This window comes from Phoca vitulina, unplaced genomic scaffold (genome assembly GCF_004348235.1).
Source record: "Phoca vitulina isolate PV1807 unplaced genomic scaffold, GSC_HSeal_1.0 scaffold98, whole genome shotgun sequence".
Lineage (NCBI taxonomy): Eukaryota > Metazoa > Chordata > Mammalia > Carnivora > Phocidae > Phoca > Phoca vitulina.
In genome coordinates this window covers 1,830,365-1,851,341 of record NW_022589801.1, presented here as the reverse complement: position 1 = coordinate 1,851,341, position 20,977 = coordinate 1,830,365, and the positions used below count along the sequence as shown (strand labels likewise).

The 20,977-nt window shown below is 49.3% G+C and overlaps 1 protein-coding gene across 8 annotated transcripts in view; it reads right to left on the bottom strand.

Moving 5' to 3' along the window:
* The window catches only part of INPP4A (inositol polyphosphate-4-phosphatase type I A), a 130,833-nt gene that overhangs the window by 53,099 nt on the left and 56,757 nt on the right, over window positions 1–20,977 (bottom strand). For all 8 annotated transcript variants that reach the window (XM_032397323.1, XM_032397324.1, XM_032397325.1 and 5 more), the window contains exons 2-4: window positions 6,803–6,873; window positions 5,668–5,876; window positions 5,019–5,063 (exon numbers count right to left, since the gene is read on the bottom strand). In XM_032397323.1, coding sequence (XP_032253214.1) covers window positions 5,019–5,063; window positions 5,668–5,773 — 151 coding nt within the window. In that variant the 5' untranslated portion in view covers window positions 5,774–5,876; window positions 6,803–6,873. The remainder of the gene's footprint in view (window positions 1–5,018; window positions 5,064–5,667; window positions 5,877–6,802; window positions 6,874–20,977) is intronic.

Sequence of the window (20,977 nt, the reverse complement as noted above, 5' to 3'; positions counted from 1 at the left end):
TTGAGTTGTTTCAAGGTGTTCAATCTGTGGTAATCTGTTACGGCAGGGATAGCAAACCAAAGCACAGAGTTAGGACTTTTTGCACTCTGTCCAAGAAATCTTTGCCTACCCTGAGGTTGGGAGTGACCCTCTGTTTTCTTCTAGAAGCTTTAACGCTTTGTTCATTTTTAAGGTTCTCTTCTATTTCTTCTGCTAGGTCTGCCTCAGCAGGAGTCAGGGATTTGACCATTTCACTTGCTCCCCCTCCTTTAAGCTATGTGTTTAAGTGACTGAGGGCCTGGTTTTTCTCAGCTCGCCCCTTCATCACGTGTGGGTTCTTAACACCCACGTGAAGCTGGAACATTTGGGTCTCTCAAGCACAAGTGACAGCAGACAGAATGAGGTATAACAGGTGGCCAAAGCCGGGAAGATGGGTGTCAGGTTAAGGGCTAATGGGCTAAGTGCCACCTTCAGAACACACCCTCCTATAGGTAAATGCTCTCCAGCCCCAACCCCCAGCCAGCTCAGGTTAAGTCTCACTCAGTGTTTATTCCTAGCCCAAGGGCCACGGCTTCCAAGACGCTTCCCCTCAGCAGCCCACAGTCACATGTCCTGTCTGTCGCTTACATCACTTTGGCAAACTTCCAGAGAAGCCATGAGTCTCTGGCACGTAGGCCTTGTCTCTCCAACCAGATCATCTGTAATCCCAGCTGGGTAAGTGCTGTCGACGAGGCAAAGCAGTAAAATGTATTTTAAGTACATATCCTTTGACTCGGCAATTCTGTATCCAAGTGTTTATCCCAAGGAAATAATCAGCAAAACGTGTTAATGATCTATGTACAAGTATGTTCACAGTGGTGGTGTTACTAATGGCAAATTGGAAAGAACCTAAAATGTCTGACAACAGGAAACGGGTTACAATAAATATGGCGCAGCCACACAGTAGAGTCTACATAGGCATCCAAAGTGATGGGGCAGATCCCGTGTTTATTACAACGAAAAGATGCCCATGACATTCTGTCACATGAAAAAAAACATGTTAAGAATACTAGCATGATATGGGGTGCCTGGATGGCTCAGACGGTTAAGCGTCTGCCTTCGGCTCAGGTCATGACCCCAGGGTCCTGGGATCGAGTCCCGCATCGGGCTCCCTGCTCAACGTGGAGTCTGCTTCTCCCTCTGCTCTTCACCCTACTTGTGTTCTCTCTCGTTCTCGCTCTCTCTCTCAAATAAATAAAGTCTTTTAAAAAAAAGAATACTAGCATGACATTTTTGTAGATAATCCCATCACCTCCACAGGCAAAAAATCATTAAAAATTCTGTAGAGCACTGGGTGGGTGTAAAAAAATATTTCTGGAAGGATCTACACCAAAATGCCAACTGTGATTATCTCTCTCTGATAGGGTATTCCTTTCCTCTGACATTTTCTCTATTACAGGTTTTAAAATGAGCACTTTTTAATTTTAAACTTAAGATAAAATATTTGACTATTCAATCCTGGGCTCCTGTTCCTCCTTTTTTTTTTTTCATTGTGGTAAAAATCACTTAAAATAAAACTTCAAGCTGTTTCTTCCCATGTGCCTCATTCAAATGGCTATTGTACTGTCCTTGATTTGCCAGAATCAGAACTATCCTGATTTCTGTCACAGGGGTGAAGATTTTTACCGATGTGACATCAACTCTAATCCTGTCTCTACACTCAATCAGTTTAGTGGGAATTTTGTTGTTGTTGTTGTTGTTGTTGTTAAATCCATGTTCTGCATTAGTAAAGCTCAGTGAATATTATTACGAGCCAAGTGGGGTTTCCTTCACTTCTCTCCTGTGTTGGGCCCTGTTTCCTGGGTCCCACATCTTCCTTATTCTCAATTTGCTCCCTCTTTTCGGTGGAACATATCCTCCACTCGCTTCCAGAGAAAGGATCTGGGAGAAGTAAGTTTGAGAGTCTGCAAAGCTGAAATAAGTTTCTTTCTCCCCTCACATCTGACTGAGTGTCTGGCTGAGTAGAGAATCCCAGATTATAAATATTTTCCCAGGTACATTAAAGGGCTCCTCCCCGTCCTCAAGTTCCCAGGGTCGCTGAGAATCCCCTCCACACTAGTTTGACCCCGATCCTTGGATAGGACCTCTTTTGTTTCTTTCCCCCTTTCTGGAAGTTTTAGGATCTTCATTTTATTCCCAGTGCTCTGAAATTTCTTCAGGACATGCCTTGTTCTGGGGCTTTTCAATCATTATGCTGGGCCCTGGTAGGCATTTTTGGAAACACACTTTTCAGTTCTGACAGATTTCTTATCTTATTTCTTGGTAATTCTCTCCCTTCCACCCTATTCTGTTTCCTCCTGTAAATGTTGGGCCTCTGAATTTGCTAATTTTCCACTTCAATTTCTCTTCCATTTTCTATTTTGCTTTAAAATTTTTACTTTGGGGAATAATTCTTTAAATATCTTCCAACGTTTTTTGACTTTTTAATGTATTTTTTTAAAGTCATATCTTAAATGTCTAAGATTGCCCTTGTTCTTCAATTTTTTTTTTTTTTTAACAGCGTCCTGTTCTTATGTTACAAGTATGCCATCTTCTCTTGAGGATATAAATTATAATTTTTTGACGTTTTCTTCTACTTTCTTCAATGTCTGCGTTTCTTCCAAGTTCTGTTTTTTCCTGCTTCTTCTTTCATGTGTGGGCCTTTCACAAAGGCCTTTAATCTTTAACCATTCTTACACTTTGTTTTAAATCAAATTTGAGGTATTTATATATAAAATGTGCCCATTTTAAGTGTAGAGCTCAATGAGTTTTGACAAGCGTTTACGTCCATATAACCACCACAGTCAAGATATAGAACATTTCCATCGCCCAAAGGGTACCCTGTGCTCTTTCCAGTCAGTCCTCACCAGCACTCCTGGACAACCAACTGATGGGTCTTCTGTCATTGTGGATTAGTCTTCCTGAGTTCCACATAAACAGAATCATAAATACACATCTGAATATGGCTTCTTCTACTCTGCACAATGGTTCTGAGATTCATCCACATATGTATCAGTACCTCATTCCTTTTCCTTGCTGGGTGGTACTCCATTGTATGCATGTACCATAGTGAATTCTGCTGATGGATATGTGGGTTGTTTCCAGTGTTGGCTATTATGAATCAAGCTGCAATCAGCATGCATGTACCAATCTTTATATGCACAGAAGAATGCCCATTCATTTTTAAGAATGAGGTATCAGAAGGCTGAGTGTGAGGGTGGGCTGGATGGTCTCCACTACAGTGCCTGGGTAGCTGGCTGGCCTACTTTCCGCTGGGGTCCAGAAAGCCGGCATCTGCCTCTTTGCGGGGAGTGGCAGTGAGTGGTTGACTTTCTCCAGAGTGAGAGCCTCCTGCCTGGAAGAATAAGCCTGGCCAAATTAGGATAAGAGGAAGAAGGCTGGGGAGGGCCAAGTAGGGAGTTTGTTATTCAGTAGACTTCTGGCCCTTTACCATGCTCTCCTCTGTGCTGATGGACCTCAGCCCAAAGCCTCTCTGCCTCCCAAGTTTCTTACGAGAATAACCACCAGTCCCTGCAGGACTGAGAGAGTATGGTGGGAATCTGAACCCCAAACTCTTCCTTACACAAACTTTCCAGTAAGCCCCTGCTTTAGTCTCTGAGCTCCCCAGTATCTTTGGGACAAATCCACCCACCCTCACAGACAAGCAGGTGTGACCACACTCCTCTCCATCTGCTCCCTCCTCCTCATGGGTTACATTTTGGGGGTTCCAGAAATGTCTCACTGCACAGAGTGTATGTTTCTGTTTCTTATTCTTCCTGGCGTTTGAGATGATTTAAGACAAGGGGGTGGAAATAAGTTCACTCTTCTCTTGTGAAACTGGAAGTCCTTGAGTTAGTATTACAATTTGCGAAGAGCAAGAAAGCTCTAGGTTGGGAGTGGGCAGCTGTGGGAATCCCAGCAGGGTTACAGGCTGCTTCCCCCAGCCCCCCGTTCCCAGTTCACAATGTAGGACTCCCTCCCACTACAGAACTAGCCAGCAAGCCAGGGTTGGGAAACCGTCTGAATTTGTTTAGGGACATTCAGTCTGAAATGGGGATGTTTTCAAAGTTTAGTATTAATTTGATAATAATGCCCTTACGTTTTTAAGGATTTTTGTCATTAGTCAAAGTTGTTTGTCTGATTTTGCTTTGTTTTAAGCACCATAATCTTCGTTGTCTCTCAAATGGTAACACCCCTTACAGCACATGAGGAAACTGGTCCAGCAAGGTCAAGCAGCAGGTTCAAGGCCATGCAGTTAGTTTGTGGCATGGTCTGGACTAGAATCCCGGTTATCTGACTCTTGAGGAGGTGCTCCTTTTATGTCATACCACCTCCTGGACACCACAGCCAGGCCACGGGCCAGTGCTGATCACCACCAGGGGATGAGGGAAGGGGAGGGGAACACAGGATAGTGTCAGGCTCCGGAGGAAAACCGTCTGCGGCTGACCCCACCAGGCACTCCGACCTTCTGGGTAAGCCACAGTAATGCTGTGCTTCCCTGATCCCAGAGCTAGCACATTCTACTACAGTTTCTTAGGACAACTTTAGGGATTCAAGCCAGTATTTAGGACATTCTGACACTGCCCGAGAGGGAAAGCACTAGCTGTCATTGCCTCCATCATTCCCAGAGCAGGGAACAAGGGCTAGACAGCAAAACTCAACCGCACGGGCCTTATGGCTGGGGCCTTATGGCTGGGGCTGACAACACTGGCCCTGAGCCAGTTTTCCCACCCCTGCAGCCCTCCCCTAGGAGTAGGGAAGCCGTCCTTGCAGCTCCTGGGTGCTTACCTCCCACCCCCCCACCACGGCCAGCCTGGAGGGAATGTATGCTGAGGAGACCCAAGGCCTATGGGCCCCAGGTTCCCTCCCACACATGGGACATGCACACCTGCCTCATGGCTTCATCTCAGAAACACTTCGGCAGCAACAAGTTCTCGGATACAAATTCATGTCAGGGTCCAGTTTTTGTTTTTAAGCAACATACATTTTAAAACAAACAAAAAATTCAAAAAGATACCTACCTAAGCTGAATTCTAAAATGGGCTCATCTGGATCTTGTATATTTCCTGAATAAAAAAGAAATGATGGGGGGGAGGGGGGAGAATCACCCTTAATAAACTTTTCCTTGCGTTTAGATTTTATTCAAAAGACCCAACATTCTACTCCCCCCTACCAGAAACTACTAGATGGGATAATTTCTTCATTTTCTAAACATTTTGCCTCTGAGATTCCTAAGAAGTCTCAGACTCCAAGACCAAACCACCCCCCTTCCTCAGCTCTGCACACCCCCAACAAGGAGGGCTTTGATCATGGCCTGGGCACTTGCATAACAGGCACTTGCCAGACGGGCACCGTGGACATTCCCGTATCACCTACTGGCAAATGAGCCCTGGGGGTGCCCACCCAAGCTGGAAAACTGCCAGCAGTCAGACTGCAATGGAAGCAGTTCCCAGGAAGAGGGCTGACAGCCCCTCCCTCCCCATTCCCTGATTCAACCAGAAGAATGCCATAGCAGGGTGCCCTCCAGCCTGGGGCAGTCACTGGGGGCTCATTCTGGTTGTCCGCAGGGGACTCCAGGAGGCAGGCATGGCCCTCTCAGCACTGCTACAGTGCGGACCTGTGTCTGGTGACCTTGCCCCAGGAACCTGGAGCAGGCCCCGTGAGGCTCACCTGCCAGAGAGAGGCCCAGCATGTCGGCTGCCACATCAATGGTGGAAGCCCGCTGCATCGCACGGGCCCTGGCGCCATGGCGAGGGCTGTGCTCTCTTGCTGTCATGATGTCATTGGTGATGATGTGCTTCCTGTTCCTGGGTCAGACCACGCCTGATTCCCCGGGAAGTGCTGTCACCAAGCCTTAGTCCCCTAAGGTGGCAGTAGTCCTGAGAAAGAGGCACACACACTGGTAAGAAACACAGGGACACTGACTGAGAGACCGTGCTCTCGTGGAGAGAGTATGCACCTAACACGGGCAAGTGAAGAGCCAGGGGTGGAGAGAGTGATGATCTAAGCCCCTTCTAGTGACCTCTTGCTCTACACTCTCCAACACTCACATGTGCCACCAACACATATGCCCATGGAATCATGTAAGGAAATCATGTTCTCTTCAACGAAGACATACCACATTAAATGATGGTTTAGATATAATGATAAAAGATGGCTCTTGAAATTTTCTCCTTTGTTTTATTATGCTCTTCTGTTCACAAGTCTCATAGAATCTGTAAAATTAAATCAATTCACCTCTGTCAGAAGGATATGAGATGCATGAAGAGGTCTACCCCCAATGGCTATGACAGCATGGTGGAACATTGGAGAGACAAAGGCACATGTCTCCAACCTGCTCTCTTTCTTCCCAGAGCTACAGAAACCTCACATGTGTCTCGGGCTTGGGCTTGGGCTTGGGCTTGGGCTTGCTTTCCTACAATACATGTGCGTGTAATCTATGCCTGACTAAAGTGGATAGTGCTGTGTGCGATGGATAAAGAAGTCTCTGGTAAAGTGCCACCACGCACTGAATCAGATGCCCTGCAAGGCACAGAACACACATTGTACTCTAAGAAGTGGGTTAAGCAGCAAGAAGTGAGTTTCATGTTTTTCTAGCCCTCTATGCGACAATTCCTGCTGTCTCTAGCGGAACCAACCTTTAGAAGTGAAGATAATTAGACTGTACAATAAGGCTGGTTTAAAACACTCCTTACAAAGGTCTCCATGTATCCAGGCACTCTTGTCTTCTCAAAGTGTGTCAACACCTGTGCCCCCAAAGGGCATCTGTTCCCGCTCCTGAGTTAATATTCACCCAACAACTTACTGGACATGTTTGTTCTTGGACCAGTTGAGACACGTGGCATTTCTTCATAGAAGCACGTCCAAATCCATCATCTAAAAATAGAAAATTATAAACTTAACAAGCTGGTCAAACACCAGTTCTTGAGAATGCATATTCTAATATTCATGTTATACTTTTAATGTGTAGACATATGGGGAAGCCAAGAGCTACTATAAGTTCCTTTGAGTTCCACACAACAATCTAACCTTTTGGCTCAAATGTAAAGGTTTTGCTGAAGCCCAAAAGAATGAGAAACAGAAAGTGCACATTCCCATTCGCCCCCCTCCCCAGGAGTGATCCGGGGAACATGGACCAGCTCTAAAGCACCCACAGTGCGGCTGGGATGTGGCTGAGGAAAAATGAGGAGAGAAGAGTCTGAGTCCCAGGTGTCCTTGCTCACAAATGTCAGGCTCTGGAAGAAGCTGCGGGGCCCCTCTGAGGCTCTGCTTTCCAGTGTCTAAGATGAGGCTAGTGGTACCCATCTCACAGGGCTGCAGTGAGAACTAAATGTGCAAAAATAGAACAGGGATCTGCCCTGCTGTGGCTGCCTGGCCCTTGGGTGCCTTCCTGTGGAGCAGAATACCCAGGCTCTGACTCAGTCCTGGGGGATAGTCAGAGTAGACCTCAGGACCCAGCATGTGAGCTACCTGAAATTGCTGGAGTCTGGGGTAAAGACAACAGGCAGAGCAGTGTGCTTGGCCCTCAGGCAAACTCAGTTTCTCTTGCAGGCTGAGCTCCTATCCCTCCCACTGGAGCACCTAGGGATCTGTAGCCTGGGCACCTCAGCAGAGAGGGCAGTGGCCCGGCTGGGGAGTCATAGTAAAAGTCTCCAAGGGGAAGACTCACCAGTTTGCGGACATCAAAAGGCACACAGAGTCAAAATATGCAATGAAAATGGTAAAGACAGGGAAACTACTTGCAGTACTAATATCTGAAATTTATAGTAATACTTGTACAAATTGACAAAAAAAACTCACTAAAAATGCAAGTAGCAAAGGTATGAATTCATAAAAGAGGAATACAGGTCGTAAACGTTTTGGAAAAGTGACCAAACTCATTCCTAATAATTAAAGGAATGCTAAATACTCCTATATTCACCTAAAGTAGTCTTCCAAGAGAGGTTTGTTTGTTCTTCTCATGAGAATATGCTTTGTTGGCAGACCTAGGGGAAACTCTATAGGATTCCTCTATATTGCTGATAATATTTTAAAGTGGAACATGCCTTTCAGAAATTTATGTATCAAATTATTTATCACATCATTTATCAAAATTTATAAACAAAAACAAAATTCTTGCCAACAGGCCAAAGATGTTTATTGTAGCATTATTTGTAATGACAAACACTGGAACCAATCTAAATGCCCGGCTACATGTAAGTGCATTCTGGAACATCTATAAGATGCACTATTACATGCCTGTTTAAATGATCATGATAGGGGCGCCTGGGTGGCTCAGTCGTTAAGCGTCTGCCTTTGGCTCAGGTCATGATCCCAGGGTCCTGGGATCGAGCCCCGTATCGGGCTCCCTGCTCTGTGGGAGGCCTGCTTCTCCCTCTCCCACTCCCCCTGCTTCCATTCCCTCTCTCACTGTCTCTCTCTGTCAAATAAATAAATAAAAATCTTTAATTAAAAAAAATGATCAGGATAAAGTTAATCAACACATGACAATTTCTTCGACCTCCTTAGGGATCAGGAAACCACTAATTACAACCACGGGATACCTCTGTATACTCATTAGAATAACTAAAAATGGGGGAAAAAAGACAATACCAAGTCTTGGTGAGGATGTGGAAGAAACGGAACCCCGAGACACTGCTCATGGAGGGTAAAATGGCGCAGCCACGCTGGAAGACTGGCAGTATCTACCCAAGCTGAACACACACCTCCACCGCGAGCCAGTACGCAGCTCAGAGTGGAATTGCTAACAGAAATGTATATGTATGTTCACAAAGGTATAAAGAACATTTAGAGCATAACGTTCATAACAGTCAAACACCGGCAACAATCCAGACGTCCATCAGCGGTACAAAACAACATAGATGGCTTTTAGAAACGATGTCAAGGGGGAAAGCCAGTCACACGAGCGCATATCTAGGCAACTCTATTTCTACAAAGTCCAAGCACAGGCCAAACGAGTTCGAGGTGTTAGAAGTCAGGACAGCGGTATCTTTGAGGGGTGAGTACTGACTGGGGAGGGCACGTGGGGCCGGAGGAGGCCTGTGGGCTCTGGTAATGCTCTGTCTCCTGTTTTGGGTGCTGGTTTCAAGACTGAATTTACTGTGTAAAAATTTTTTGAGCTGGACATGATTTTTTATACTTCAATAAAAAGCTTAATTATTTTAATAACTATAATAAAGACAACAGCATGAAAAAATGTTTATGTCAGCTCTGCGCCATGTTCCTAATGAAATATTCTACCTGTGTTCTGGTCACAGTTATTTAAAAAGATAGGACACAGGGCGCCTGGGTGGCTCAGTCATTAAGCGTCTGCCTTCAGCTCAGGTCATGATCCCAGGGTCCTGGGATCGAGTCCCACATGGGGCTCCCTGCTCAGTGGGAAGTCTGCTTCTCCCTCTCCCACTCCCCCTGCTTGTGTTCCCTCTCTCGCTGTCTCTCACTCTCCACCAAAAACTAAATAAATCTTAAAAAAAATAAATAAATAAGATAGGACACAGATTGGGGTGCCTGGGTGGCTCAGTTGGTTAAGTGCCTGACTCTTGATTTTGGCTCAGGTCATGATCTCAGGATCGTGAGATCAAGCCCTATGTCGGGCTCCGTGCTCAGCAGGGAGTCTGCTTGAGATTCTCTCTCTCTCTCTCTCTCCCCCCCCGCCCCTCCCCCTTTCTCTCTCTCTCAAATAAATAAACAAATTTTAAAAAGAAAAAAAGGATAGGACATGAGGGAAAGAGCCAGCAGGAGACCACATGGAGAAGAAGCCATATTTGGGGGTGTGACCATGGGGAACTGGTCCCTTTCTTAGCTTCAGATCATCCTCTTGCGGGACTGGCCACCCCATGCTGGCCAGAGGCAGCGGCGGCACCCTGCGTGTGAATCAGCTTGAGGAAGGAGCTATTCTTTCTGAGCTTCTTCCCAGTGTGTCTCCAGCATATTCCACTGCCCTGCCGGGCTGCCCGGCTCAGCCTGTAGTGAGACTGTGGTCACTCCCCTGCACCTGGGCCAGTGCAGACGTGCCACCCGACAGAAGGCAACTGTACCCCAACTACCTGCCAGTCCAAGGGAGGCTCCCAAACGTCCTCCCCTTGCAGGGCCCCTGCCCCTAGGAGGGCGGAGGGTATTACAGGCATGGTGGGATCCTGAGGATAGAAATGCTTAAAGGGGAACATCTACAGACTAATTTTACATTTGATCGAGTTCACAGACCAGAGAAGCTTTTGGGTCAAGAGGACCTCAGAAGCCACTTCATGGTTATCTGGGGCATTTAATTAGGATCTGCAATTTAAATCATCAAGATCCAGAACATGGATCTGATCTGTGCCGCTGAACTCGATTTTCCTTATTAGTCTCATTAATTTAAAGTAATTCACCAAGGATTCTTATATTCCCAAGGTCCCTGGTTTTCCTCTTGGCCCCATTTGAAGACCAGAGCTCATTAGGAAGAAAAACTGCACTTCCATCTAAGAGGACAGATAGTGTGTGGGAGTTGTTCAGGGGACTGGAATTTTTTTTCTTGGGGGCAAGAACAAAGAAAGAAGCAAGAACTCATGAAACTAACTGCCTCTTCTCACTCTGTGAGAGATGTGTGACCCTTTCTGACAAGAGGACACAGATCATCAACTCCATAGCAAACCTGGTCATGGCCCTTCCACCTGTGTGGGGGCGGGGGGGATGATGGTAGAGGAGCATAAGCAAGACAGGAGGGATGTGGTGGTTCACATAGGTCCATGGGATTTGTGACGGGTGGCAGTTCACTGTCAGAAACTTCTCAGGAAGCCAGTCTTGGCAAAGGTCTGCCTGCCCTCTTCCTCCACAGAACAAGGGCTCCTGGGCCTGGAAGGGGTTCTGGAGGCCCCCTCTGGCTCAGAAACCTCTTAGGGCTGCTGAGCTGGAGCTGAGTGGGGAGGACTAGCCACAAAATTTTCCATTTTCATCTGTCTTATACAATGGGGGTTCTTCAGAGAATAATCTGAAAATGGAGTTGCATGGATGATGCCACAGAAGTCCAAACAAGGTGACTTTCTCAAAGTCACATGGAGGTAAAGGATGAACTATCAGAATCCACCCAAAGCAAAAAGCCCAAATACAACTGGGCCATTCTCCCTGCCCAGTCCACTCTACCACTGTCACCACGGACAGGAAACGGGCTCCCAGCAAACCTTCCCTGGGCCTCCGCTCTCCAAACACAGGCAGCACAGGAGAGAAAGTCAGAGGGAAGGCTTAAGTGAGTCAGAGCATGAATCAGCAGCCCCTGAGGAGGAAGCTACTACAGGAATAAGAAAGAGGAAGGGTTTTCTCTCAAAAACCCGCAATCCAGGATAGCCACAATCACTGATCGATGAGGCATCACACTGCTTACTGGCAGATCACTACCAACAACAACCTGAGAGAGACAGCTGCCGCCTTCTGCACGAAGCCCCTCCTACAGACAGTGCCCAGCAGCCAAGGGCTGTGCCTCGGTCTCCCTAACACAGCAAGCCAGTCTGTACCTCTAGATATCGCACCTCCTGGTGTGACCATGGGATGAGCAGTGGGGCACCTTGTGTCTTATGAATGCCAGACTTAAGCTCCTTGCTTTTTCCATTTCCTCCTGGGTGCCTCATTCAAGTCTAAACATAGACCAGGGGTCTAGCAAACACCTACTAAGTAAGCAAACTGTCAGCTTCTGTGACAGACTGGCCTTGCTCACCAGAGTCTGGCCTTTTCCTTTCTCCCAGGTACACTGACAGGTCACCCTCTCCAGCCCCCTTCCAGTTTGGCGCAGCTCTGTGACAGAGCGTGGAGGGATGCACACCAGCTGAGATAAAGGTGGGAAAGCTGCTCATGGGATGCTCCAAGTCTCCCCTCCCCCTGATTCCTGGCTGGATGCAGGGGACTGAGTGAATAATTCCAAGGCCCAGGGTAAGGGAGTGACTCCATGGAAAGAAACTAGGTCCCTGAGACTGGGTAGAACAGAGCCCCGGCTCCCCGTCCCTTCCCCACCGACAACCTACACTGAGCTTAACCTGAGTAAGAAAGAACCTATGTTGTGTGAAGCCACTGAGATTCGGGAAGTGGTTGTTATAGCAGCTAACATTAGTTACCTTGACTAAAGTCTGGCACATTCAAGGCACTCAATAAATGGTGGTGATGAAAATAAAACTCACAGCCACCAGTTCACACTTACCACACAGTGCTTGGGAAAGAATGATGCTTTGTTCTCTGCAGGAGGTATGCCCGGTTCATGAGAAAAGAGCCCGTGGGTGGCAGGGAGACCACCACCTGGGGCCAGGAAATGAAAAGAGCACAGAGAAGTAAAAAAACACCCACTTTAGCAGACAATCAACCAGGGGACTGAGTGAATAATTCCAAGGCTCAGGGCACCCCGATAACTCTCCTGCTCCTCCCCCACCCCAACATCAGCTGGCTAGCCCCAGACCTCACCACCCCAGACACATGCCATGATGGAAGCTGGAGTTAATGTTGAGAGGGCAAGTTCTGAGATGGCTCTAGAGCTGCTAATCCAACCAGGAGAGAAGAAGAGACCCATCTCTCCCACTGGGCACCCAAGATCAGCCTCATTCCCACAAGAGCCAGCTGGGAACTGAGGCTACCCAGGGCTCTACCCAGACCTGGTCTACACCCAACAGGGGTCTTGGGACCCTTGGGGCTTCAGGGCCACCAATTCCTTGAATCCCAGCAAATAAGAGAATGATAACAGCATGGGTGCAAACACCACAACATGGGCACAAACCTCGGGTGGGCATGGGGCGGGTGGGGTACAGCTGCCCATGACAAAAACTGAATGGGCCAGAGCTATGGTGACTATGGTAACAGGCACGGGCAAGGCCAGCATAGGAGCAGTGTCTCCAGAACGGCCAAGGGCAAGGATGACCAGCAAGCTGGAGGCTCCGCTCTAGGGAAAGGCACTGGTGGGCGCAGGCTGAGTGCACCCAATGTCAAAACAGCTCATATTCTGCTCCCGGGCATGTGACCAGGTGAGTCACCAGTAAAGGAAGACTCAGCAGATGGGCAAGGACCAGGAAGGTCTGGCTTCTGAATATTCCAGAACAGCAGCCAATGGCAGCAGAAAACTCCTCTGGCTTATGTTCGGAATGAATGAATGAATGAATGTGTGTGTCTACATGACATCCCAGAAACCTAAGTGCAATGAGTCAAGTTTTGGTGCACAGGAAATGACAGACTGGCTGGGGACAGAGGAGCGTGCTACTGGGGTGGGGAGACATACTCCAAGGCATTCTTCCTGAAGTAACACAAACGTGAGCAGGCTGCTGAGAAAGGCTGAGGAAGAGGATGCTGAACCGTGGAGAAGACGGCCCGCTCACCTACAGCTGGTAGCGGTGATGGGTGGGACGAGCTGCTATGAGACCGCAGAGGGACAGGCCCTGGCACGCAGGGCAGGAGGAGTTAGGACAACTGGAACTTAGCAGTAAGGGTTCCTTGATCTTCCTTTGCCCATTTTGGGGACTTCACTGTTGGATGCTCCACACCTCGGTGCCCCTCCCCACCCTAAAATGCACGAGGATAGTGGAAGCAAACATATCTTTCATCTTTTTCTCTTTCAAACAAGCCAACTGCCTAGAAAAGATCTTAATCTTTTAAACAAAGCCAATTATGCCTCCTGACCGTAAAAAGCAAGGAATGCTGCCTGCCACCAAGGCTCAGGTATTAACTGGGCAGGAAAGGCCAGATGCCCCAGGAATGAAGGCAAGGGTAGAGGACAGGGAGGCCTTCGTCTCTTCCCTCCTGCACTCTGGCCCCAAGCCCAGCAGGCACCAGACACCCTGTTCCACAGAGGGTTCTGCTCTTGTGCGACCAGAACCTTGGATCAACCTTGCAGAGGCCCAGAGCTAGGGGCGAGAGGCCGCGCACTTGCTCAGTTAGTGTCGCCGCTCTCCGGGGGACTGGGCAAGAGCTACTGAGCTTCCCTCAGCCTCAGTTTCACAATCTGTAAAACAGTAGTAACACCACCCACCTCATCGGGATGTGCTGAGGAGCAAGCACAGATGTAGAGACACGTGAATGCCCACACAGAGCCTGGTGCAGGGACCCTCTCCCCTGGGCTCTGCCTCACCTCCCGTGTCTAGTCCCACACTGCACTTTTACAGGGAACACCCGTAAGCCCGGAAGGCCTTTCTTTCCCTCCAGCTGAGTCTATTGACACTTTTACCCAAGGTTCCAGCCGTCCAGAACCTTCACCCAGGTCCACGGCACTTTGCCAATGCTTCAGTATATAGTCACCGTGTTTTCTAAACCAAACACTTTTAGGCCCAAAGGTTGCTGCTGGAAAGGGATGGGCGAACGGAGCGCTGTTCCTGGAGGCAGTGTGGCCGGTGTCAGACCTAGTCAGCTGCTGGGAGCCTCGTCACCTTCACAAAGCACCCTCTCTGGGCCTCAGGTTCCTTCTCTGTAAAATGAGGAGATGGCTGATGTAAGGGCTCCAGGGCCCGACCCCACCCCAGTCCTCCATGGAAGAGGACTGGCTCTTTGTGCTTCGGGGCTAGACGTCCATTAGGATCCCGTTCTGAGGGGCAGCACCCAGCACAGTCCTCCTTCTGCGGAGGCCTGCTTCCTCCTTCCCCTTCTGAGCCTGGGACCCAGCCCTCTCCTACTTCTCGCTCTCTGTGCCACACAGGGCCTTGGGCCCAGGAGAGAGGTTCAGTGTGCATGAGTGTGCCACTGGAAGAACACCGCCTAGTCAATGAGCGTGCTGCATAACCTATCCAGTGCGGCCGGCGGCGAAATGCAGGATGCGGACGCCTCAGAAAGTCAGGCCAGAGAAGACCCGCGCGGGCTGGTGTATCCTCTCACCTGCAGGCACAGCCCACCCCACCCAGACCCCACCCCCCGGGGCCTGTGCTCGGCCACCTTTTATCTCCAGCTTCCCACTTCCCCAAGCCCGGTTCTCTGCTGGTGACACAGACCAGGCAGCAGTGGAAATGGGTTCCCCTGAGTTAATTAACTAGCCTGCCTCCTCCATTTAACGAATATGGTAGCTGATACAACACAACGCCTTAACCCAGATTCTAAAGCACATCTCCGACTCCGACGGGAGGAGTCGGTCACCTTGGGTGGGTGCATGCATATTCCCCTCAACAACGGCAGCAGGGGCTAGTGCCCAGGAGCAGGACAAGCCCAGACTGTTCCAGCTCCCCTCCAGCCCCCCAGTTTTCCCATCTCGGTCAATGGCACCTCCATCCTGCCACTGCTCCAGCTGAGAAACAAAATCAGTGCAGGCTCCTGAACTACCCTGCCTCTCACACCCCACAGCCAATGCATCGGTCATCCCTCAACTTCAGCCCACCTCGGCACCCCTGCCCCACGGCCTTGGCTTCTGACAGTCCCTCTACAGCCCCCACTCTGTCTCTACACAGCACTGGCGAGGCCATGAACCCTTCCGCCAGTGTCTTCATCTGGCTCCCACATGGCTCCTTGCCGTTTAGACCTCCCTGGCCAGCCACCCTCTTACAGGCTGCTCTTCCTTGGAAGACATCGGAGGGCAGTTCCCTCACCTCCAATATGTCTTTCCTAAAAACCAGCCTCTTCAGGAGGTCTCTGGGACAGTCCGCTTTAAAACGGACTTGTGGCCCATGTATAAGCCATGACCTTTGGGGGATTTTCTATAGGAACTAGCCTGAAAATAAGTCACCCTGAAAACATGCTTCGAAGTGTTGGTGCTGAGGGACGCCTGGGTGGCTCAGTCGGTTAAGCATCTGCCTTCGGCTCAGGTCATGATCCCAAGGTCCTGGGATAGAGACCCACATTGGGCACCCGGCTCAGCAGGGAGCCTGCTTCTCCCTCTGCCCCTCCCCCTGCTCGCACGTGCTCTCTCGCTGTCTGACAAATAAATAAAATCTTAAAAAAAAAAAAAAGTGTTGGTGCTGCGCAATACGGGCACAAACCTGGGTCTGGGGGCTCACATCCAGGAGATGAAAGAGACATGCTACGTGGGGGAAGTTCAGGCAGCAACTGCAGAAAGGGAAGGACCCTTTGGTGGCCTCTGCTGTTCCGAGCCCTCCCACACCCCACACTTCTTAAGCCGCTTTTCTTAAGCATCTTCTTTTTTTTCCTTCTACACCTCATGATGTTTCTTCACTACATGTTATCTCTTCAACAACAGTGAGGGTCTCTCACGGACCAGGCCTTAGGAATACAAAGATGAACAAGGGGACTTGGTCAGTCAAATACATGACCAGAATTGCAACAAAAATATGAATGGGGGACAATCTGAGGGCCACACTGGTGCTGGTGAAAGATCTTCTCCAACCCTCCCTTGTGTGAAGGGCTGGCCTGCTGTCCCCTCCCCCCTTCTTTCCTGGCAGGGCTGCCCCAGGTGCTAGAACCAGGGATTCTGGAGGCTCTTTCTTGGTTAGACTTGACCCAGTGTTGATTCAGTCCTCTTACTCCCATGTGCCAGGCTTTGTCTGTCATTGGATTGCCACAGAAGTTTCCCAGAGTAGCACAAGCAAAGATAATGGAAGCACTGCACTAAGCACTATAGTCTATTGTAAGAGCTGCCTGTTTATTACTAGAGACAATGCTTGCCAGTGTCAATGCAGTCTTCTCTCTCTGAGAAATGTCCAGGACTTTGACAAGTCTCATGTCTTGCTCCATTGTCAACTTGGCCACTTGAAGCCCTCACATAATTAACTGAAAGTTCGCCAGTATGTCGGCCAGGAAGGCCTCTCAGGAAGTGCCAGAGAAATTTCCAAATAGGTGTGTAGAAGGACTGTATCCAGTATCTATCAACGCCCACTGTCAATGACATGCAGTTCCCAGAGGACCAACGGCCAAAGAGATGAGGACGACAGCTTCCCCGTGACCTGCGGGCCAGCTTCACTCTGACTGGAGGTCTGTAATGGACCTACCAGCCAATGAAGGAAGGTATTTTCTCAGACCCAGATGCTCCCCCTCGCCCAGGGCACTTACTCAAAGCTCGGTTCCAGGAGATGCAGCTAGAACAGAACTCTCTGGATCCTCTAGGGCTGGGGAGGGGCCCTGAGCCCCAACGTTCAGCTGGGTGTGCCCCACTCACTGCCCAAGACTGTTCTTTCTCTTCCCTTTTCTTTTTCCACTCAAACCCAAGGCTGTAAGGTCTGGCCTGGTGCCTGCTTCTACCTTTCTGCCCACTAGAGCTGGTCACCTGGAAGCTGGGCCCTGACTTTCTTCAGCCACCGGGGCAGATGCCACCCCACACTCCGCTTTTCTCCTGCCTCCCCTTTGGGAGGGGTCTGTCCTTTTAGCCCAGGGAGTGCTGGGAGGGGCATGGCCACAGCTGCTCAACGTTCTTCAGTATCACAGTGCAAAGAGGGCGTGCCTACCCAGGGCGGTGGCTTACACCCCAGCTACAGCAGCTCCCTCTGCCTTGCCCTGACAGTATGTCCGTTCAGCCCATCCCCCCAGTCCCCTAGTCCCTGGGGATTCAGTGAAGAAGCCTTCATGGTGAGGGTAGGGTCTGGGTACTCATGGCCAAAACACCATACTTGACAGCCAGGACACGTGGGCTGCAGCCCGGAGAACCCAGTTCGATGAGTTTCAGCAGAAAGGCACATTTGTCATAAAGGTTTGGGGCTGACTTATAAAACTTGAACAGGAATGTGGCTGAGCTGGCCCAAGGACCCCAATGTCAGCAGCATAGACAATTCTTCTGGGCTCTCCTCTGTTGACCCCTGTCATGCTCCCCTTTCCTGAAAACGAACCTGTGCTCATGGTGATGTCAAGGCAGCCAACAGCCCCCAACTTTACTCTCCAAGTCTAGCCACTGAAGAGGCTGAATGCATGCATGGACTCTCTCCCGGTCTCCAGCCCAGCTCATTCTGGGGAAGGCAATCCAAGGGTGTAGCTTGGGCTGGGGTCACACTGTAGCATGAGTGCTCCCATGAGACTCATGAGTTTGGTGGGGGAATCCCCCACAAAGTGGGGGTGGGGGGAGGCTGGAGTGAATCCTCACAACTCACCACAACTTTCAGGATCTAAATGGAGAGACCCTGTAGCAAGTGTTCCTCAAACTTAAAAAAGTCAAATAACTGCCCCTGTTAAGTAAGCATAAACATAAAATTAGGTATAAGCTCTTTCCTCTTGGAGCTCTTCAACCACTATAGAACTAAAATGATCTATAAGTCAGCTACAAGACCTGTACATAAATGAACTCATGTTTCCAACAATGTAATGTGGCAGCTGGGGCCGTGGCACAGAAGCCATCACACCAACAGCCCTGACGGACGCCAGGAGGCCTCTCCTGCCACCCCTTCTACTCTACGCCTGCCTGGCCTGAGCCAGAAATGCCCACAGAGGCCACCAAGTGCCCCCAGCAGCCACGTGGCCAAAATAACAGTGGCCAAGAGCCACCGTTCCCAGGAATGTGAGTTGTCGAGCAGGGCAGGGCAGGGGAGATGGGGTGACGCCTCCCAGGACTGGGAACAAGGAGTCTTGTTGTTGTTTTGCTCTTTCGCATGACATCAAGAGAGTTACAGAACAAAAGTGCACGACACAGCTTTACGGCTCGCTGTGGAAAAATGCAAGACCGAGGCCGCTGGTCAGGTCACCTTCGTCGAGTCTCCACAGCGGAGGGCTCCCGCTACGGGCCACGGAAGGTGGCAAACAAGATGGTGGCCGAGACACTTCCCTGTGTGACAGAGCACCGTCTGTCTTCCCTCCCTGCAGTCTGTTCACAGCCCGGTGCTCCTCCGGGGACTCGGTCAGTGTCTGCTGCCCACTGGAGTTTCTCATCCTGTTTCCAGCTAGCAGGAGAAGGTCAAGAAAGGAGACGGACAATTGCCTAGCCCGAGATGCCATCTGGCCGCTCACCTGCCTCGTCTGGCATCCAGGGAGAGAAACACCTTGTCCAGAGACTCCTCAGGTAGAAAACATCACGGGCAGCGGTGTGAGCACGAGCAGCAGCTCTGCGGGCAGGTGCCTCCCTCCCGTGCCCCCTGGTTCCCGCAGTCCTCCTCACGCCTCCCTGCCAAGGGAGCTGCTGGACAGACGGGAGCCAGGCCCACGAGGGGAGCGGGAGCCCCAGAGAGAAGTCAGGACCGGAGTCAACCCTTAGGCGTCCCGCACTCTTCCCAACAAGGCACAACCCGCAGGGCACGTTAATGCAAACTACAACCAGACGCAGGTAAAAGGCACAATCTTTTCCCTTGGCTAGTTCCTCATTTTTAAGCACTTTTACGTATTATTTTCATTTTACAATGTTTATTAGAATATTACTTTCTTCCCTCCACCCCTCTTTGGGACCCCCTGGAAGAAAACATTCCAGATCTAAAACACACGAACCAATCTTTCCCTTTCGGTCCCCACCCACAGTCTTTACAAGGCCCCTCTGGTCACAGTCTCTGACCCCGAACTCCAACCTTCATGTTAAGCAACACTATGGACTGGAGAGGAAACAGACCTTCTTAGAGAAGGCACAAGAGAGAACTTCAAGATGGGGGTGACTTCTTTTTTTGTATCATTCATGTTTGATTTCCTTTTCATAAGCTGAAATTAAGTACCTCGAAAAAAATATTACCAATATTTTGTTAAAATATTTCAAAATAAATTTTAAAAACCACAAAACTGGGGGGAGGGGCAAAATAAAATTAAAATTAAAAAACACAAAACTTTATGGAATGGGGTAAAAGAAAAAACCTGGCCAACAACACTAACTAATACTAAAGTAAAAAATATATACGTAAGAAATGTCCTGTATTTCTGATGGTAGAGAAAGGACCTACATAAATACTGTGGTATGTTTCAATGGAAAAGTAGAGTGGGAACCCCTGAACCAGCAAGTCATGACTCAAGACCTAGTTTCTCTGGTGACACGTTAACCCGATTAGCAGGGGTTTCTCCGGCTTGTTTTGTACAACTACTGTGGTTTTCTGTCATTTCTGTCTCTTTACTGTTCCCAACAGGTTTCTTCATTCACCGTAGAATATCCTGGTTTAGTAAGTGAAGACTATGTCAAGGGGCTTTGGGAAACAGTTAACACGCTGTCCCCGGCTCACACCGCTGACACACTCCACAATTCGAGAATAAAACATGCATCCTCCCTCTCCTTACAAAAACTCCCACGTCCTATTTGAGGTTTGTCAACGGAAGCAGTGCAGGGAAAGTGAACCAGCGCACCACTCAGACGGTGGCTGGACACATAAAAATGGCAGGCCCCATGTGGGGAAACACAGGCCTTGACCAAGGTGAGCCTACTTGGGAAATCCTACAGTCCCAAAGACCTGCTGGTACTTTTTTTCTTCTTTAAAGATTTATTTGAGAGAGACAGAGAGAGAGGAACACAAGCGGGGGGATGGGAAGAGGGAGAGAGACTCTGAAGCAGACTTCCTGCTGAGTGCAAAGCCTGACATGGGGCTCCATTCTCAGGACCCTGAGATCGTGACCTGAGCCAAAATCAAGAGTCAGCCACTCAACCGACTGAGCCACATAGCCGCCCCTTTGCTGGTACTTTTTGTTCACCTAACAGCAAAATGGACTCTTGTAAGGGAAGCTGGGCACCCACACCAGCTCCCAGAGAGGTCAATGAGATCCGGGCCTGGAGCTGCCTGAGCCTTTTCAGAAGGGGAAGCTCCACGATTATGCCAGGTCAGTGAGCAACCATGAAGCCAGGCTTTGGTTATGTTTACTAGAACCAAATACCCAGCCAACTTTCAAAAACTCCATGCTAATGCTAATGGAGCTCTGGGAAAACAAAGGAAGATCCAGCTCCTAGGGCTCATCTAATATGATAGCTACAGGTTTACTTCAAATTCAGGCATCTACGTGCCGGCATCCCCATGCAGTTTCCAATCCAGCCACTCCCACGGCACCCCAGTGTCTCCCCCCTTGTTCCTGCGGAACCCTTCACCATCCTCACTCCAGCACCTTCAGTAGGCTGGTACTTGGGCCTGAAGAGGCACTTACTTACAGGCTCACTCCAAAAACATTATTTCTTTCTAGACCACTGACAGAGCAGGATTGACAATAACTTCAAAGTTCCAATGTGTTT